The sequence below is a fragment of the Myotis yumanensis genome, unplaced genomic scaffold (genome assembly GCF_028538775.1).
Source record: "Myotis yumanensis isolate MYYU_CA2020_CCGP unplaced genomic scaffold, mMyoYum1.0.hap1 SCAF_9, whole genome shotgun sequence".
In the NCBI taxonomy this organism is placed as follows: Eukaryota; Metazoa; Chordata; class Mammalia; order Chiroptera; family Vespertilionidae; genus Myotis; species Myotis yumanensis.
Window position 1 is genome coordinate 79,941,322 of NW_027223760.1, and position 20,921 is coordinate 79,962,242.

Sequence of the window (20,921 nt, forward strand, 5' to 3'; positions counted from 1 at the left end):
TAGCTGTATTTTAGTCGTGAGTAGGATTATTGCTCAAGAACAGAATGACGGTTGGCTGGTGTGGCTCAGTGGGTGAGCATCGTCCATCCCATGCACCAAGAGGTCCCCAGTTCGATTCCCAGTCAGGGCACATGCCTGGATTGTGGTCTTGATCCCCAGTGGGGGATGTGCAGGAGGCAGCTGATCGCTGTTCCTCTCTCATCATTGATGTTTCTACCTCTCTCTCCCTCTCCCTTCCTCTCTTTTTAGAATCAATTTTACATATATATATATATCAGAATCAATTTTGTATGTTTTGATTAAACTCTCCTAGAGAGAAGTCCTGAGAGAGCTCCTGGTGGTATACTTTCAGCTTATGGCTCCTCTCCCCCAAACTTAATTAGTTTATACAATTTAAATAAATGCAGCAAGTCAAGAGCACAATTAGGTTTTGTATTATCTTCCTTTGTTTGGAATAACAGAAAGAACAAGCTCATTCTACAGTATATTCTCTACTAACACTAGCCCAGAACATTGTCTAAGGGGCCCTTCCATTCTCCATCGGATTAACATGAACAAAATTCCTTGTGGGCAAACCTAACATGGTTTGTGCTCACATTTCAAGCATTATCTTAGGCCAGACATTACTTTGAAATATTATTCAGCCATTAGAAATAACGAGTTCTATCATCTCTCTCTCTCTCTCTCTCTCTCTCTCTCTCTCTCTCTCTCACACACACACACACACACACACACACACTATACATTAGCATAGGCAATGACAAAGGATAGGGGAGCTGGGATTCAGGAAGAAACAAGTTGAGGATGGAGAGGGGCATTCTCTTTCATTTAAATCTCCCATATAATTTAAAGTACTTTTGAGTCTCAGGGACTACCCTTGAATATAAATGTCACATGGTCTCACTTATATGTGTAATCTAAGGAAAAAAATAAATTGATAAACAAGATAGGCCTACAGACATGGAAGCATGAAACAGGCTGATGGATCTCAGAGGGAAGGTGGGAAGGAGGGTGGGAAGACATTAACCAAAGAACTTATAAGCATATATGCATAGCCCATGGACATAGACTATTGACAGGTAAAGGCCTGGGGGGTGGGATGGGTGCAGGGGGACAAAGGGAGGAAAATGGGAGACATCTGTAATACTCTCAACAATAAAATTGATTTTTAAAGGTATTAAATAAAAAGAATCTAAAACCTTACAAATAAATTACAACCCAAACTACCCTATAGACTTTTAGCCACTCAACAAAGGGAAGAGCGTTCTCCAAGGTGGATGAAGAGTCTAAAGGACTAAACAAGGGGCTTTTAAAAGGGGTGTCCTCTGAAAAAAGGGCTGTGTCCCCCAATTTAATTTGTTACTACTTCAGAATGCAAGTCAATGTATAGCTCCTCTATTTTAAGCTATTTTTAAAATAGTATGAAATGTCTTAAGAAAAACCATCACCCTCTGCCGAAACCGGTTTGGCTCAGTGGATAGAGCGTCGGCCTGCGGACTGGAGGGTCCCAGGTTCGATTCTGGTCAAGGGCATGTACCTGGGTTGCGGGCACATCCCCAGTGGGAGATGTGCAGGAGGCGGCTGATCGATGTTTCTCTCTCATTGATGTTTCTAACTCTCTATCTCTCTCCCTTCCTCTCTGTAAAAAATCAATAAAATATATTTTTTTAAAAAAAGAAAAACCATCACCCTATATATGTTCCAATTAGGACCATCCATTCTCATTATTTCAAAGAACTAACCATCCTGGTCCCTATCTCAAAAACACACGCCGCTTGGTCATGCCATTGGTGTCTCCTATTGACACACATAAGGTATGTGCAATCCTCATGTAATTAGAATAAAACCAATCATTTTGATACACAAGATGTAAATGGCCAAACATATGTCAAAATGTCTTACCATTTCTCATAAAATAGCCAAGAGGAAGACATTTTGAACTCTCGAGCAAAACAAAGAGGTATCTCGGGTTTTGGTTCTTTTTATGACAGTTCTTACTATGGTGACCAGGTCCTCTGTCACATTCAGTTGAGGGGACGTAGCATCAAGATAATTTTATCAGCCCAATCTGGGTGGCTCAGTGGTTGAGCATCAATCTATGAACCAGGAGGTCACGGTTTGATTCCTGGTTGGGGCACATGCCCGGGGTTGCGGGCTCGATCCCCAGTGTGGGGCATGCAGGAAGCAGCCAATAAACAATTCTCTCTCATCATTGATGTTTCTCTCTTTCTCTCTCCCTCTCCCTTCCTCTCTTAAATCAATAAAAATATACATTTTTAAAAATATAACCTTATCAGGGAATCATTTAGCAATAAGTATTCAGCACTTAGGGACATGCATGCCTAGCCATTTTAAGTCTAAGAATTTATTCTAAGGAAAAGGGTGAAGATGAACCCAAGATTTATCTACAAAGGTAACCATCCCAGAGATATTTATAATAGTGAAAAACAGGAAAAACTTTCCCATATAAAAGTAGCCTAAAATTCTGATATAGCCACACAACAGAATGATCTGTATAGTCATCAAAGAATATATTCTTGAAGGATATCTCAAGATACACAAAAATGTTAAAGATATGATAATTATGAGTGAAGAGAAGAAAAATAGGATCTGGTCTGCAGAGGCAATAGGACAGTGATAGCGAACCTTTTGAGCTCTGCATGTCAGCATTTTGAAAAACCCTAACTTAACTCTGGTGCTGTGTCACATATAGAATTTTTTTGATATTTGCAACCATATTAAAACAAAGACATATTTTTGATATTTACTTTATATATTTAAATGCCATTTAACAAAGAAAAATCAACCAAAAAAATGAGTTCGCATGTCACCTCTGACACGCGTGTCATAGGTTCACCATCACTGCAGTAGGATCTCACGGTTTTACACATGAATGTGCATGCAAACATGTACACACGCAGATAGTGTGAGGACACAGAGGCAGGCAAGCGGAGGTGGGAGGAAAGGCACACAGGCCTATGGCTGTCGCCTCCTGGTGGCGGAAGGCAGGGCACTTTAATTTTCTTTAAACATTTCTCTCATTTTCTAAAATTTCGGCAATATACTTTATTTTGAATGTGTTGATTTTATAATCTTACAAATACATACACATATATGGGATAGGATGCTGGTTTTATATGATTTTTAAAATTTATATATACTTTTACTGATTCCAGAGAGGAAGGGAGAGGGAGAGACAGAATCAATGATGTGAGAGAATCCTTGATCGGCTGCCTCCTGCATGCATGCTGCCCATTGGGGATGGAGCCCCGTAACCCAGCCATGTGCCCCAACCGGGCATTGAATCGTGACCTCCTGGTTCATAGATTGACACTCGACCACTGAGCCATGCTGGCCGGGCTTGTGAGATTTTTTATTTTTTTGGTAGAGAAGCGGTAGAAAGAAAGCCAGGGCTATTATGAGATCATTTATTTTAAAATGAAAATGGCAATCCTCTCTAATACTTAAAGGAAATTTAGAATAAAACATATGCTATAAACTACCACTTTTCTAAACAGTAATGGAAACCAAGGGCTTACTGTGGGGAAAGCAGCTCTATTAGTCTTTTATTTCTGTAGAACTTAGAACTCCTCTTTGCTGAACGATGCCTGGCGAGGTTGCTATACCTCTGAATAGTTTAATCCACATGGTTGCACTCCCACTAGAGCTAAGTCACCGAGGAGCATAAAGACAATCCCACAGCAGACTTTCAGCTTCTCTTCAGTCAAGTCCCGGCACCTAGCACCAGGGCAGGGCATGCAGATGCTCACTAGCCATCGTCTAATCCTGGGAGCCGGGTCCTCAGGAGCGAGAGGGGAAGGCCAGAAGCAGGTCTTCTTTGGCGGCACCTCAGTGCTGTCCTGGGAGCATGGTAGGTGCCCAGTAGAAGCACAAGGAATTCAAATTAGTGGGAGGGTCCCCACAGGTTTTGTGGCGATTACCTGGACCACAGGTGCCAGGTTGGCATTAGAACAAGAGCACCTGTGAGTGAATGCCAAGCAGCCAAGGGACCCCGGAGGTATTTGGCTTGTTTAGGGAGCTGCAAATGAGCTGCTTCTAAGTAACAAAACGAAAGCTGGTTGTGGTCCTTAGTTTGAGGGTTTTTTGTTTTGTTGTTTGACTTGTAAAGAACGTAGGTGAGAAAAGCAGACAGAGGACAGCTTATGGAGCCTTTAAAGCCTGAAGCACTAGGGGATGTCCCACGGCCTGGGCTTGAGTGGGCGTGAGGCACTCTCAGGGATTGTATGAGTCGGGACCCTGCAATGGCTTTCTCACGCCCGCTTGCTCCCCCGAGTTCCCTCCGCTGTGTGTGCAAGGAGCGCAGGGGAATGGAGGGCCTTGATCCTTTCATCAGACGCTCTGCTTGGGTTTCACATGCAAGCTGGTAGGCAGACAGCGGCTGATGGCTTTCTGTTGGGATTATTTAAAACAGGATATTCTCTTCAGACACAAGGCCGGGAAACACTGAAGTACATCACAAACACACAAGGTGTCTTAAAGCTCCAGGCATTTTGACACAAAGGCCCGGCCGCATCCTTTTCTCCAAAGAAGTGTCTTGTGGCTCCCTCTTATGTACACACAGGAAATGTCACATAGGACTCTCCTTTCTAATCTATAAAGAAGCCCTTCGAAGAGGAACGAGCCTGGGAGCTGGGGATATCAGCAAGAACCAGAAGTGGAGCCGAGAGAGATGTGAGCAGGAAGGATGCGGGGACTTCTACGATGGTCAGCCCCACCTGCATTACTGCGAGGCAGGTGAGACTCACCCCTTACGATGAGCTCTGACGGATGACACGTGTGAGTAAAAACCTGGGTGGTCCCTGCATTAATGTGCAAACAGACAATGGTTTGTTGCTAGAGTCGCTTCAAGGTGAGCTCCTTATGATGCGGTGTGTGGGGGGGTGCCTTTTGCGCTTCCTGAGCTGTGACCCCAGCAGGAAACACATTTTGTACTGCACCCCGTCTACACGCCTGTGAACGAAGCACTTTGCTCTCTGTGAAGCACTCTCAACACTGCTTCATCCCATTTTCAAAGCACGATTCCGAGCTCCCGGAGTGACTCGCAACCACTTCAGGAGAACAACTCATCTGACTGCCTCCTACCCCCCAGCACCCCACCCCCGCCCTGCTTCTTTGAGATTAAATGCCAAAAACCACTTCTCATGAACTATTCAAAAGAAGTCAAATGACTCAAGGTCATGTCTCAAGAGGAATATTCAGAAGCAACAGAAGGTGTGTTAGGATCTACTGCACAAATGCGGGCAGCCACACAGCACAGGGCCCCCTCTTCCCATCACACCAGCCATGTCCCAAGACAACCAGTGTCCCAAGAGAGAACCAACATTGATCAGCAGCCAGGGAGTTCAATTTACTTCAGTTTTATTTTTTTGTTTTTATTTAAAAAAAATATATATGGTCAGAGCAGTCACCCCTAAGAGGCCTTAAGTGAGGGGGTGTCCTCTCACGAAGTCCGTGGCGTGATAAAGCAGTGGAATACGTTCTGACCCCAACAAGTCAGGATGGCCAATTAGTCCGCAGTTCTCTCCGATTTTGTCTTATCTTATGGGCTCCAGGAAAAATCAATTTATCAAACTACTAAATAACTGATAAAGGCCAGAGAGACGTCAGAGCTGGCTTCTGGGGAGGGGGTGGGTGTGACATGCAGAAACGGGAGGTAGCATGTGAATGGAGGCTTTCTCCCTCTCAGTTTCAGGGTGACTGAAACACTCCTGGGTGCAAGAAATGGCTGGCGGGGGGGGGGGGGGGGGGCATGTAAGCCACCAGACCCAGCGGGAAGAAAAGACGGGTGAAATCAGCCTGGTGGAGAAGGAGTGAGAGGAATTTTTTTTTTTTTACCAATTTCAGAGAGGAATGGAGAGGGAGAGAGATAGAAACATCAATGATGAGAGAGAATCACTGATCGGCTGCCTCCTGTACACCCACACTGGGGATCGAGCCCACAACCCGGGCAAGTGCCCTGACCAAGAATCAAACCGTGACTCCTGGTTCATAGGTCGATGATCAACTACTAAGCCATGCTGGCCGGGCGGGAGAAATTTTGTTTGTTTGTTTGTTTTTGTTTTTTTGCCATTTCCTTGATGGGTTCTGGCAAAATTAAGGCTAAATTTTTTAAAAAGAACTCTTAGCTTGAAATAAAATTGGTATTTCAAAGAATAAAAACACTCACGGTGGGAAAAGCACATCACTGACTGGAATCTGGGTCTCCTAGTGCCCAGCCTAGAGCTCTTACCACCCCATGAAAATACCCGTTTAACCATGATCGGAATCACCATCATCAGGTGGCCCAGGAGGGAACTGATAGGTTGTTACACTGATTTTTGGGTCCAACCCAGGGATTTACACTTCACAGAAGCTGCCTGAGCGAATCGGAGGTGCGGCCAAGTTCAGGAATCACTGGCCTGGGTTACACAAGACACAGGAGCAAAGGAGCCTGCAGAAGTCTATTTTTAAAAACGCAAGTCATCCTCCTTACTCACTCGATGAAAAAACAACATGGAAATATGCAATTAGGAAGCTCAAAATAGCTCCTTCAGGGAGCAAGGCTATGATTCATACTTCTGAAGATGCTCCGGCCACGCGGCCATCTGCTCACGGCCAAACCCCAGGGATGCTAAGGGAAGGGAAGCCAGAGCGGCTGGTTTGCCGGGACCAACACGGTGTCCTCCTCCCTGGAGGCAGGGAATGAGCACATTCCACAGACATGTGGGCAGCAGGGACTGACCCACAAGGACGGGACAGCTCGACATCCTAGCCCAGAGCCACCATCCCAGGGGACCTGGCTCCTTTGGGTCCCAGGGGCTGGACTCACCTGCTTGGGCAGGAGGTGTCTTTGGAGGAGCCCCTGTGTGTCTTTGGGGGAGTCCCTGTCTGTCTCTGGGGGAGCCCTGACTGCCCTCTGTGGGTCCTCACTGGAGTCTGAGCTCGGCCCTGGTTAAAGTTCGCCCATGCCCCGGGGCTGGGGACGGGCAGGAACGAGGCAGCAGGCTGAGGCTGTCTGCAGGCAGCTGGGACTATCATACGTTAGGAAGTCACACAGCTGTGTGTTCTGAAACACGAGATTGAAAATAGATTTTTTTTTCCTCTTCGGCGAACAGACGGTGGTGTTATTTCTAATTCACATGGGGACTCGGTAGGCCTTCTCACCAAGTTACCCTGAGGAGGAAGAGGGGGAGGGATGAAGAAGAGCCCTTTGGTCTGACTCCCTCTTCATTAAGAAAAGGGCGGCGTTTGGGAGGTCTCAGGGTACAACACAAAGCTCACAGGAAACTTACTCATTTATGAAAAGTACACTGGAACTGACCCTCCAGCAAAGGAAAGCTGCTCTGTTCATGCGATAAACCCTTAAGTGCAGACCACATGCCACGCATTGGCCGTGCAGAGGCTGGGACGAGAGGCGATTCACGCCGAGTCTAATCTGAACGGGGCTTACAGAGCAGGAGGTCTGTAAGATGGGATGGTTTGAAAGGCGACGGCGGCAGCAGGCAGCGTAGAGACACCACCATAGCCCAATGGTTAGCTGCATCTAATGCCAGGCGGACCTCAGTCTACTCAACCGCTCCCAGAGGCCCGGGTCCCTCGCTGGCAAATGAAGACATCAGGGTCCACGGAGTATTGCCCTTGGGGTTGGTCTGCACAGAGGAAGCAGCTAATAAATGGAAGTAGTATGTTTTTGTTTGTCTTGATAAATACTTTCTACTTATCTTTAAATCAGCAAGTGTTTTTTTAAATTATATTATTGATTTCAGAGAGGAAGAGAGAGGGAGAGAAATATCAATGAAGAGCCTGCGCACTCATTTGGAGGAACTTACATTTTCATCACAATATTAATGTCCCACCTGGGATAACGCTTGCTAATGTATCTGAAACTTGTGTTGCATATTTTAGCAAAGTCTGATCGTTTTCTTCACCTAAGTCCAAGATGTTAAGATTATTCTGCAACAGTTTACATTTTCATTACCACCGCTAACAAAATTCCTTTTTTATGCATTTCATAATTACCTAATTACTGCTGACATATAGAAATGCTACCCAGGCTTGCTCCTCCGCTCGGTAGCTGCTCTCCTAAATTACATGAACTCTAACAGCTTTTTCTTTGCTTCTTCAGGGATTTCCAGATAAATAAGTTTTATTAAAATACTTTGTTTCTATCAATGAACTCTCCCTGCATTTGTTTGTGTCTTCTAGATCAAGGAGAAATAATTAATGGTAAATATTAGCTATCAGTTTGGTTTTTTTAACCTCTATTGTTGCAAGTATTACAGATGTTCCCTTTTTCCCCTTTGAACGCACGCTGCCATCCCCAGAACTCTTTTGTCATCACCATTTTAAATATAATGTTGCTTGTCGCTTTATAATAGTTTTTTTTTTTTAAATGATGCTAAAACTGCATCCCATTCTATCACCTTTAACAAATGGCACATGTCCTCAGGCACCACTGTAGCATTAGCTGAAATCAGCGTCTGGGGTGCACCTGTGCTCACTCGTGCGAGACGTACCCAGGACTATGCTCTGGTCCCGAGCTCCTCTCGCTTCCCGGACACAAGCAAGACTTTGCGCTAAGTTGAAGGTCCGACACGAGTCAATACAAAGGCCTCTACAACACGTCCGTGGCAAACGTTCATAAGCCATTGTTTTCTTTTATTTCTAGGGGCCTTTGTTTTCACCACTGATTTATTTTTGAATTTTCTTTATGCTTCTCTATAAACCACTTCAACTATAAGGAGGGAAAGGGCCATGAGTTAAAGGAAATATTAATAAAACAGGCGGAAGTATAACCACAGAGGGAAAGGGGAAGCGTTACATGAGTTTAGAGGAAGGCGCGATGCCCTCCCCCAGCCAGTGTCAGAGGAGGGACCAAGCAGTCAGTCGCCCAGCCATGACCTTCAAGGGGGCCCTGAAGGTCACAGGGCAGAGGAGAAGCCAGTGGGCACCTGCATTTCCCCATATGCCCGTGTCTCTCCTCATTAGGAGGCAAGTCTATCAGGCTGCCCTCTCAGTCGATAACTTAAGAGACCAGAGGAATGGATGCTATGCATCATCTCACAAATAATGCAAAAAGGAGCAAGTCCTCACAGAGCCCACGGTAAATATAAATTACTGTCAGCATGTGTAATTGAGCTGTGCTTGATACACTCTCCTGTAACTGCCAAGTTTAGTCTCTCAGCAGTCACTCCCTGCGGAGATGAACTGACACTGTGATTTCAGAAGTATTTACAAGGACCGCCTTCCAAAACACCAACACGCCACCGCACACCATCACAGCGCTTTCCGATCCTGGACAGCCACTCCATGCACTGCATATCTCGGTGTCTTTATGTCTGTGCGTATTCGGGTGAATATTTCCTTCACCAGTCAGCATGTTACAATTAAGAAAACACTTTCAGCCTGGCTGGTGTGGCTCAGTGGTTGAGCTTTGACCTATGAACCAGGAGGTCACGGTTCGATTCTAGGTCAGGGCACATGCCCAGGTTGTGGGCTCGATCCCGAGTGGTGGTGGGGGGGGGGGGGGGCCTGCAGGAGGCAGCTGATCCATGATTCTCTCACCACTGATGTTTCTATCTCTCTCTCCCTCTCCCTTCCTCTCTGAAATCAATAAAAATATTAAAAAAAATAAAACACTCATCTCAGATTGAGGAAGATGATGGTGAAGATGGCAATGATGAGGATCGTGCCCCATGTTACAAATGGGGGAGTGGACAGAAACGTGGCTCACCCTCTGGACAAAGGGACAGCTTCTTGGGACCCCGGGAGCGCCCATGGGCCATGGTACCCAGGGCTTCTCCTAGTGAATGGGAGACTCTCGCGTGGACTCCTCCTGCCTGTGACAATAATTACCCATCCTGGTGGGCGTCGGCCTGGAACACTCAGAGGATTTGGTTTGGTTTGTTGCTTGTTTTTTCCTTTAAACCTAAGGTTGACGTAGAATAGGAAAGCAGAAGTGGAATCGGAACATTCAAGACAAAGTCAAGATGCAAGAGGCTTCGACTTCCCATGGAGCGTGGGCACCAGCGAGTATCAGGAGGGGGAAGGGGCCTTAAGAGGATTCACTGTTAAAAGCGCATGTTCTTGAGTTTTCTTTAGCCAGGTTTAGTGAGAGTGAAAGTGATGGATGGTCCTTCTCAAAGTACGGAACGCCAGTGTCCCGGAGTTAAGTGTCTGTTCTAATTGCCGCTGCTCTGCAGAGAGTCCTTCCGATGGCGCATCTGGGTTATTTTTACTTGCTAAAGCGAAGGTGTCTGGGTGATAAATTATACAAGGCGCTCCATGCAGCGCCACGGCGTGTTATAATAAATATTGCCACTGGAAGACAAAGTAAGGAAATGCTGAACATTTTATCTGCAGGCTATAGGATTTTTTAGATTTCCAATCTTATCTGTTTTGTTTTTTTAAACGGAGCAGTGGTTGTTAAGTTTTACCCTAATTATACATGGCCAAACAGGGGAAGATGGCAAACCTGTTTCAGAGAAATATGGAGGCACACACTACAAATGCATGTGCATTCTGCCTTTCAAAACACACCTGAGACTAACCCACATGCAAAGGCACACCTGAGGAAGCGGAAATATCCATTTGCTAAAGGGGAGGAAGGGAATGGACCCTAGGCCTCTTAATAATGAAAAGTGAAATGCATTTACAATAAAGCCTCAGTTTCTGTTTTTCTGCAACCTCTGATACTGCTACATTAAAAAAACAAAAACAAACAAACAAACAAAAACCTATCACCGCATTCCCCCAATTCCCAATAGAGGCACTGTCAGGGGGCTGCAATCTGACGGCATCTGTTACAGTTTTCTGCAGCAGCAAGGAACAGGCAGAGCAGACCACTGAGAGTAAAGGGACAGAACTGCACTATTTTCCCTGCCTTAACCAGCCCCGATTTCCTTTACCTGCCCACCATCCCGTGGCCAACTACCCAGGAACAGTGGGCTGCACCTCCACACTAGGGAGTCTGACATCCAGAAGGTTCCATTCCCCTCCTCAATGTCTGGGTTAGGCAAGGGCTCAGGCCATGGTGCTAGCCACTTAGATGTGAGAGAAACGCTTGGAGACATTTCCGAAAACCTAGGAGGCTCACGGGAAGACAGCCCCCTGCTCTTCGGCCACTGTTCTGCTACCAGCTTCAGGACAAAGGTGCTACACCCAGGATGGCAGAACCAAACTATGGAGACACCTTGGGTCCTCCATGACATCACTGAGCAGTCAACCAATGCTAGGACCTACTCCACTCTGACATTATGACACTCAACAGACGTTCTTCTCACTTTGGCCATTCTGAGCTGGGATTCCCATTACCTGCAGCTGAAAGCCCCGGATGGATACAGTACCCGGACCAGGACTATCCCTGCCCCTGGCCCTGGACAGTCTCATGCTCACGAGTTCTTGTCACACCCAGAAAAAATACCCCAAATCTAGGATTTTATGCCCAGGACTGGGATGTTTCTGCCTATTAACATTCTTCTATAGGCTCCCACATGGACGCAGAATTCTCTGCACCTCCTGGTCTTTCCATCTACACTTCTTACTGCCTGAAATTTTTAAAAATTATCTTTATTGTTGAAAGTACTATAGATGTCCCCTTTTTCCCCATTGACCCCCTCGACCCTGCATCTCTCCCAGCTTTCACCACACTCTGTCCGTGTACATGGGTTCTGCATACGTGCATTTAGAACTGCCCGGCTCCTCTCCTCTTCATCTTAGTGACTCCACACACTCAAGTACCTCTTCTGTGTCACATCTTCCAAGACTCTAAAGTGGCCCTGGGTCAATGACTGACTCAAATCTGAGAAAAACCATGAACTTAGAAATGGAGAAAAGCAGACCCAACCCAGCCCAAAGATGATGGATTTGTTTATGAAACTAATTTTCTCAGAAGAAAAATAGACATCTCCTTCAACACAAGGGTGCACTCCGATTTGTTTTTCATATTAGTAGCTTATTTAATATGGCAATGGGCACGAGGCAATCCATTAAAAAGCAATTTCCCTCTTACCACAGGCCGTTTCATCATCTGATGCCTGGTACTCGATCAGAATGCAGGAATCCTTTAATATTTTATGAGCAGAAAACAACTCATTTGGGCTTGTTGCCCTCAGAGACGCAGGAGTCTTTTATTAGCCTTGCAGAATGTCCAGGGAGGGGCCTTTGCAATAGATGCTGAGCAACTGGTCAACCTGGAACCTTAACTATCAAAACACTGCAAAAATCAGGCTTAGAACTGAAAACAGGCATTTAAATATATGTATATACACACACAGGTATATACACATATGTTTAGACATACATGTAGACATACCATATACATACAGGTTTATACATTTCTACACATATACATACATATATATATGTGTGTGTGTGTGTATGAAATGACTTATAATAGGAAAAAGTCCCAACTCGATCTTGCACTTTCTGAAGTGGAAGCCTCTGGGATCAGGTACCATATCTCGTTCACCTTTTCACTGGTTGTGTCTATCACAGTCCCTGGCACATGACAAGTAGGTGATAGATTTTTATGAACAAATGAACGAATCATTTGTCGTCTTAGATGAAGGGAACCTGCTCTGCGTATGTGAGGGCCTCGCTGTCCAAGCTCAGCTTTGCTGCAGAGACCAGACCTGGCCAGGTGCTGAGCGACCTGTGGCAGAATGTTGACAGCCATCCTTCTAGCAGAAGGTGGGGTTCAGAATAACCTACAGTGCAAGGGCAGCATCTGGGGTACCCAAATAGCTCCCCGAGATCTCTGCCTGTATTCCCACTCTAATATCTCAGCCCACAGGAGCTGGCTTGACTACCAGGTTCTCCCAGGTCCAGGAGGGCTGCTCTGTACCCACCCTAATGCCCAACTCCTAAACCCGAGCTGACATTCACTGTCTGCGCAGACTTTGCCACCACATTGCCCACCAGCAGACCTCAGTGATCCACATCGACCCTGTCCTCACACTGCCTGGAATTTGATCTTTTCCAAGTTAGTCCCCTTGGGTTGAATATTATCTGTTCCCAGGGTACGCTTTCAACTCCTATGACTGCAATTCCAGCCACTGAGGTTACCTACGAACAAGCCAAGATGAACACAATGCTAGTCCTGTGCTGCTTAAGGATGGACATGTTCTGAGAAAGGTGTCCACAGGCCATTTTGTCACTGAGACTACCACAGGGTGCACTTCTGCACACCTGGATGGTACAGCCCACTACACACCTTGCTGCACGGTTCAGCCTCGTGCTCCCGGTTACCAGGCTGGACAGCATGTTCCTGCCCAACCCAACATGAGATCAGATCAAGTACAGAGAAAATGATGCCGTCCTGAGACTCGGTAAGCAAGATGCATGTGGCGGATGCCGGCTCAGCACAACATGCTATCGAGTATATGCAGTAAGTACTCTATGCTATTGGTATAAAGTGTGGGGGTAAGAGCACCGTGAGGTCTGTGAGTACGTCAGCCAAGGACATGAGGTGGAAAGTGGCAGAGGCAGAACCCAGCTGCCCATTCTTCCTGACGGTCCCCTTGTCCTCCACCGTCTCTGTTCTGTGTGAACTTGCAGCAGTAGAGACATATGTCCGTTGGGCAGAGAAGAGCAGGGAGCTGGAAACGGCAGTCACAGTGCAGAAGGGCAGCCCTTCTGCAGCCACTAGGATGAGAGCTGAGAGCCAAAGCAGGCCCTGAGGGAGGACGGGAAAGGGGAGGGGCAGGAAAGGACAACATGGGCACCAACCGGGACTCAAGAGCATGATGGGTAGAGCATGCTGGGTAGAGCATGATGGGTAGAGCACGATGGGTAGAGCATGACAAGTAGAGCATGATGGGTAGAGCATGACAGGTAGAGCATGAGGGGTAGAGCATGAGGGGCAGAGCATGATGGGTAGAGCATGATAGGTAGAGCATGATGGGTAGAGCATGATGGGTAGAGCATAATGGGTAGAGCATGATGGGTAGAGCATGACGGGTAGAGCATGATTGGTAGAGCATGATGGGTACAGCATGACAAGTAGAGCATGATGGGTAGAGCATGACAGGTAGAGCATGAGGGGTAGAGCATGAGGGGCAGAGCATGATGGGTAGAGCATGATAAGTAGAGCATGATGGGTAGAACATGATAGAGCATGATGGGTAGAGTATGATGGGTAGAGCATGACCAGTAGAGCATGATGGGTAGAGCATGACAGGTAGAGCATGAGGGGTAGAGCATAATGGGTAGAGCATGATGGGTAGAGCATGACAGGTAGAGCATGATTGGTAGAGCATGATGGGGAGAGCATTATGGGTAGAGCTTGAGGGGTAGAGCATGAGGGGTAGAGCGTGAGGGGTAGAGCATGATGGGTAGAGCATGACAAGTAGAGCATGATGGGTAGAGCATGACAAGTAGAACATGATGGGTAGAGCATGACAGGCAGAGCAGGACGGGGAGAGCTTGGGGGGTAGAGCATGACGGTCTCCAATTTCGAAAGGTCTTAGTTAGTTTGCAGTACTCTTTAGCCAGTTTTCCCATGAAGGTGAGATTAACATGAAATAGTCACAGTTGTCAGATGAGGGAATTCAGTAGGATCGGCTTGATTCAGGACCTTGACCCCTCAGCTGAACCCCCAGTGAGCCACGCAGCAGACAGAAATCTCAGCTAGAGAGTCTGAGGAGGAGCAGGAAGAGAGTCACATCCAGGCCAGGTGAACCGACATGTTACATCAGCAAGCAGAGACCCGCGCAGACTGACGCAGAACTCTCCCAGGCCCGACTGCTCCCGTCACGGAGAAATGCCCGGACTGGGGCTCATCAGTAAGGAACTTCACGGCTGCTCCCTCAGTGTCAGTTCCCACCCACCCGGGAAGGAAGCATGACTGCTGGGCTTAGTCAAACAGGCTCAGCTTCTTAGTTTTTTCCTGCTAAGTCCTGAATGTTCTAGTTTACTTTAGCCATACTGTAGTCAGCTCTACACTGCAAATAAAACATAGCCCCCTTCCAATTTCATCGCCGACTTCTTCCCATTCATCATGTCAGCTCTCAAGCAGGTGACGGAATCTTAAAGCTTCCACCGTAACACCAAACACCCAGCATTCCTCTGGTGCCAGCAGTGTTCCCTGGCGCCCACTTTATTAAGCACAGGGGAAGATTTATGTGCGTGTCAGCTCCGTCGCTGGTGGAGGGGATGGGAGGCGGACACCTTACTGAGGCTCAATATTGATGATAATTGTCAGCCAGGTTCCATCCGACTCTCTTTCACAGGTTAAAGCCGAATGATGCCAACAGGCAAAAGGGAAGACAATGATCATGCCCTCTTTTTGTAGGTGTCCTCTCTTAAACTGTGTGATGGAAGTAAGAAATGAGCAAGAAGCATATCTCCAACCAGACGTTTCATAACCTGCTACCCATTTTCTCCAATAATTCCTTCTTTCTTAGAGAAGGCATTTTAAACAAGTGGGATACTGGCAGGAAGAGATTTCATTAAGGCTCTCAATTTTTTCCATTATAGAGAAAAACTGTTGCAAAGGAAAGGAAAGAAAGCGATCTACTGGTAGGCTAGAAACTGGATTTTCTTTTAAAAGCAATTCATAGGTCTTTTTCCTAACCGAGTATTAAATTCAAGGCTGTTTTAATACATACTCATTTTTATAAAATATGAAATTCAGTCACGGTACCTGCCACTTTCTCATTCTTACAGGTTTTAACCACATTTGTTCCCAGAGCAGACACGCAGAGATACCTATGCTGTGGATGTGAGCCAAAGGAAGTTCGGTGCACGTGACCGCAGGGGAGAGCTGGCTGCACTTGGGGAGTTCTTCGTGGGGGTCAGGGCACGACCCTGGAAGCTGCTCTCTGCCCAGCGTCATCCCCGCCAGGGCGGGCAACAAGGGTACTTACGCAGCTCGCCCACTTTCAGGATCTCACACAGCATCTTGGTCAGCTCGATGCTACTGCGGCCGAAGGGACACTCATGCTTGTCTTCTCGGCTGCTGTTCTCAAGCACAATCTGTAAGCAGGAAGGGACGGGTCACAGAGGGCAGGGCTGCGCCGGAGCAGAGAAACAGCCACCCCAGCTCACCGAACCAGGCGCTCAGGGCCGGGGCCAAACTGCTCTCTCAGTGTATTCTCAGCACATACCGTGGCACCTAAACCCACCCATTTCCCTCATCGCCCACAGCCTCTGAGACCCTGGGAGAGGAGGCTTTATTTGCTGGTTGTCACTTACAGAGACGCCTATGGAGAGAATTGTTGCTGTTAATTTTCACCTGAGGATATTTTTTCCATTTTTTTTTTTTTAGTAAGAGTGGAAGGGTGGGTGGGAGGAAGAGAGAGAGGAACATCAATGTGAGAGACACATCAATTGGTTGCCTCATACACATGCCCTGACCAGGGCCAGGCATTGAACCTGCAACATAGGTAGGTGTCCTTGTCCGGGAATCGAACCCCCAACCCTTTGGTGCACAGGCTGACGCTCTCACCACGGAGCCACCAGGGCAAGCGAGTTTTGCAAAATAGTACATTAGAGAATGTCTTTACTTGAGTGATGATATAACTCCCCTTGTCATTCTCAGACTCGGAGGCTAATCATGAGATTTAGACAAGTGAGTGGAGCCCTGACTGGTTTGGAAAAGGGGAACCCGTGGGGAGAGTGCACTGAGTACCACCAGGAGCACAGCCTTTACTGTCCCTGGGAGTTACGATACAAAGTCTTTCTTGCAGTCTCTTTAGGAAGCATTGGTTCTGGGTTGGTGTATCTCTGAAGAAACTGCAGGTAAACTCCATCCAAACCCCTTTTCTCGCCGACCTGGGAAGGACATGGTGGGGCCCTGGAAAGTCTAGTTCCTCCTCATGGTCGGTCTCTCCTGCACAATCTTCCTGAACAGAATCCTCTCTGGTTCTAGCCAGGAATTCCAGCTCAGGAAGCAGGAGGCAGAACAATTAAATTCCCACCCATGGGGAGTCTTTACTTCTCTTTTACAAATCGTGTCTCGGAGACACAGGCATCCAGGAGCCAATCTGAACCTCCTGATGAGGGGCCATGAATGGAGAAACAGAGCCAGAAGACAGAACATAAAGACAGGAGACAGATGGTCTCCAGCCAGCTCCCAGCCAGGACCTTCCCTTGCACTTCACATTAACATCCGATTAACATTTCATGAGCATATCAATATTTAATGAGGCTGCAATCTGCATACACTGTAGGTAGAATTACTGCAGCCAATAAATGCTCTGGAAACATTTCCAAGGCACAGTTTATTAGCCAGCACTAAATTAAGGAGTAATTTAAGTAATCAATATGTAAATCAGTCTGGAGAAGCCCTGCTCTTTACTCTTTAACACGCCATCCATCATATTAACCCACCACCGAAGGAAAAGCAGGCCCCCCTCCCAGACCAGGGGTGGGCAAACTTTTTGACTCGAGGACCACAATAGGTTCTTAAACTGGACCGGAGGGCCAGAACAAAAGCATGGATGGAGTGTTTGTGTGAACTAATATAAATTCAAAGTAAACATCATTACATAAAAGGGTACGGTCTTTTTTTTTTAGTTTTATTCATTTCAAACGGCCAGATCCGGCCCACGGGCCGTAGTTTGCCCACGGCTGTCCCAGACTGATTTCCTTAGACACAGACCTTTAAAGATGCCTGTGTAGGTTTGCAGGTCAACACCCTTGCAGAAATGTTTCAGAAAAGGCTGTGATGATGAGTGTTAGTAATTAGATGTTACTATAATGAGAAACAATTCTTAAACTGGACGGTAGCTTCTTTATAAATTTAAAGCATTGCTATATCGATATTCAATTCCAACATTCTGGTATTAACTGTGTTGGCCTAAAACAGTTTGAAAAGCCCCATTTAAAAATATCAGGGCCTATTTTTCATCTTTATTTTTCCCTCCCTCTTCAGTTCTAAGAGCAAACACACTGGGACAGACACCATGATGGATGGGGCATTAAAACCTGCTGTGACGACTCACCCTAGAACACGTCTCACACCTAAGGAAGCTGTAACTGTCGCGTGTTTTATAGAATACAACATGGGTATTGGTGCAATATCAAGTGCCACACGTTTTATACAACACTACAGTTTACAGGGTACATATACATAGATCTACCCACTGATCCCCGGTAAGTCTGCATGATTGATAGGCAGGTATTTATTATCCTATTAAAAATGCTGAAGCGAGAGGAAGAGGTGAGGTGCTTGGGCCTTGAGTAGCCTTGGTTGCATGGAATGCAATTTCTGAATCTTCCATTTCCAAATCTCTTCCCGCCCTGTCATAGCTTACAATCGCCTTCACATATAGGCCGCCATAAACTCCATGGATTTCATGTCCAAGAGGCTAAGAGAACCTTGATTCATGTCCGCGACCTCACTGAAAGGAGTCCATAAATCCAGGCCCTCCTGGACAAAGGTCCCAGGGTCTCCCTTATCTCATTTATCCCTGAAGATGAGTGACACTCTCTTGGGTCAGTGACCGGAGCTGTGCAAACCGTCCCCACTGGTTTTAGTTCCATAAATGTTGACTGAGTTTCCAGTGGCCCAGATCACAAACCTGTGTGACCACTAAATGCTGAGTACCAGGCCGGCCACACTTGAGCCCACTCCTTCTCTGCCCCCTGGGCCGCCTGCTCTCTCAGTCTTGGCATCCTGTCACGGGCCTGATCCAGCCTGTTGTCATGGACACGCTTCCCTCCCCTGCTGCAGGGTGCTCCCTGTCGGGGGCAAGTCCAGTCCTTCCTGTTTCGCTGTAGCAAGGCCTGGAGTGAGCCCTCACCTTAGGAGGCTTCCTGTTCGTGCTGCTTCGACTCTGAGTGAGGGTCACATGAAGCACTGCGGTCTCCTCACGGCCACCAAGGACCATGTAAAACTTGTGCTGTGGTTACATAACCTTAACCATTATAAAGTGTCCCCCTAATAGTTCCAGTCCCCACCTGGCACCATTCACAGCTAATGCAATATTAGTGACTATCCCTGTGCTGTCCTGTACATCCCCGTGTCTGTTCTGTGACTGTCAACCTGCACTTCTCAATCCCTTCACCTTTCCCAGCCAGCTCCCCACCCGGCTCCCCTCTGCAGCCATCAGTCTGCTCTCTGTATCTGTGAGTCTGCTTTTGGGTTTTTTTTTGTTCATTTGTTTTGTTCTTTAGATTCCACATGTAAGTGAAATCACATATGGTTGTCTAACCATGAGTCTGTGCGCCCCTGAACCCCAAACAAAATAATATTGGAAGTAAACTGTAAGGGAAAAATAACCAGGCCAGTGTGGCTCAATGGTTGAGCATTGACCTATGAACCAGGAGGTCATGGTTGGATTCCCGGTCAGGGCACATGCCTGGGTTGTGTGTTTGATCCCCAGGGATGAACAAAGAGGGCGAGAAAGAAACATCAATGCTGAAAACAACTGGTCTACTATTGCTATCCTGACCACATGACCTCTTGCTCCAGGTGCTGCCATCTGCTTTACTGAGATATTCATATGGCAGTGGTCAGCAAACTGCGGCTCGGCAAACCACGGCTTGCGAGCCACATGTGGCTCTTTGGCCCCTTCAGTGTGGCTCTTCCACAAAATACCAGCTCTTCCGAAGTTTCAATTGCACTGTACGTGCTCACCCGCACGTGGTATTTTGTGGAAGAGCCACACTGAAGTGGCCAAAGAGCCGCAGTTTGCCGACCACGGTGACATATGGCTCTAGGAGCAGCTGTGAGGAAAACACACCCCACAGAAAACAAAACTGGCTGCCACAGAGAGGACTGACAGACAGCACTCAAGGGGAGTGAACTTATTCCTGAGTAGTCAGGTCCAACCAGGGTCTCTTTAGACGAGTGATTGTCTAACTTGAATGGGCAACAACATCCGAACCATCTGGAGGGTAAACAGAGTGCTGGGCTGTTCCCCAAGCTCTTATTCAGCAGGTTCAGGGAGGAACCTAAAAAAATATGCAAGCAAGCCCCAGCTGGTTTGGCTCAGTGGAGAGAGCATCGGCCTGCGGACTGAAGGGTACCGGGTCCGATTCCAGTCAAGGGCACATGCCTGGGTTGCAGACTCAATCCCCAGTACGGGGCATGCAGGAGGCAGCCGATCAATGATTCTCTCTCATCATTGATGTTTCTATCTCTCTCTCCCTCCCTCTTCCTCTCTGAAATCAATAAAAACATATTTTAAAAAATATGCAAGCAAACCAAGCCATACATTCCTCTGAGGCACAGGGTGGCCGAGGGAGGGAGTGTTAGCAAAGCACTGCTGAACACACTGAGCAATTATTTTGAGAATTCTCTTCTACAAAGAAACGAGCCCCACTGCACACCCTCCCTGAGCCCTAACTGGCCACTTAGCGGCAGGCGCCTGTCCCTGGGCAGGGCCGTGGCACCCAGCTGCTGAGATGTGCCGGACACCAGAGCAGAGTGTGCCAAGCGCTGTTTCCAAGGACAAAAGCACAAAGCACCCTGGGAAACAAAGGAACAGAACGAACAAGCGGTCCTATTGGTAAAAACACAAAGTACTGGTAGGAAGCACACACTGAGATAAGTAAAAACCCAGACAAATAAGAAGAATGGTATAAACCCAGCTAATGAGGTGAAATCCTTCCAGAATAAAATCAGGCAGTTGCACAGACAGAGGCATAATAAAAGCCATAAATATCAAATGGCAAGGAATCGACTGGGTAATGGTGTAGTAATTAAAGCCTGGAGGTTCATAATAGATGGAGAATTGAACATTAATCAACCGAAAAGAAACAGTGCCTGCACTTTGATAAAGTGCAAGGAGTGCGCGGCTGTGGGAGACACACCCAGCAACCCCTCCGCACTGTGCTGCCAAGCCCTCCCCTGGGGACGAAGCTGGTGGCAGAGAAGGGGAAGGGTGATGCTAGCAGGGATGACGTGTCTGTGCCTGCACTGGGACCCTGACGTCACTGCATCCGAGACACCGGCCAGCAGGCTTCTCTCTATG

General features: G+C 47.1%; 1 protein-coding gene across 3 annotated transcripts in view; it reads right to left on the reverse strand.

The window, feature by feature from the left end:
* ELMO1 (engulfment and cell motility 1) overlaps positions 1-20,921 on the reverse strand; it is a 401,514-nt gene that overhangs the window by 156,559 nt on the left and 224,034 nt on the right. For all 3 annotated transcript variants that reach the window (XM_070424794.1, XM_070424795.1, XM_070424793.1), the window contains one exon: positions 15,867-15,975. In XM_070424794.1, coding sequence (XP_070280895.1) covers positions 15,867-15,975 — 109 coding nt within the window. The remainder of the gene's footprint in view (positions 1-15,866; positions 15,976-20,921) is intronic.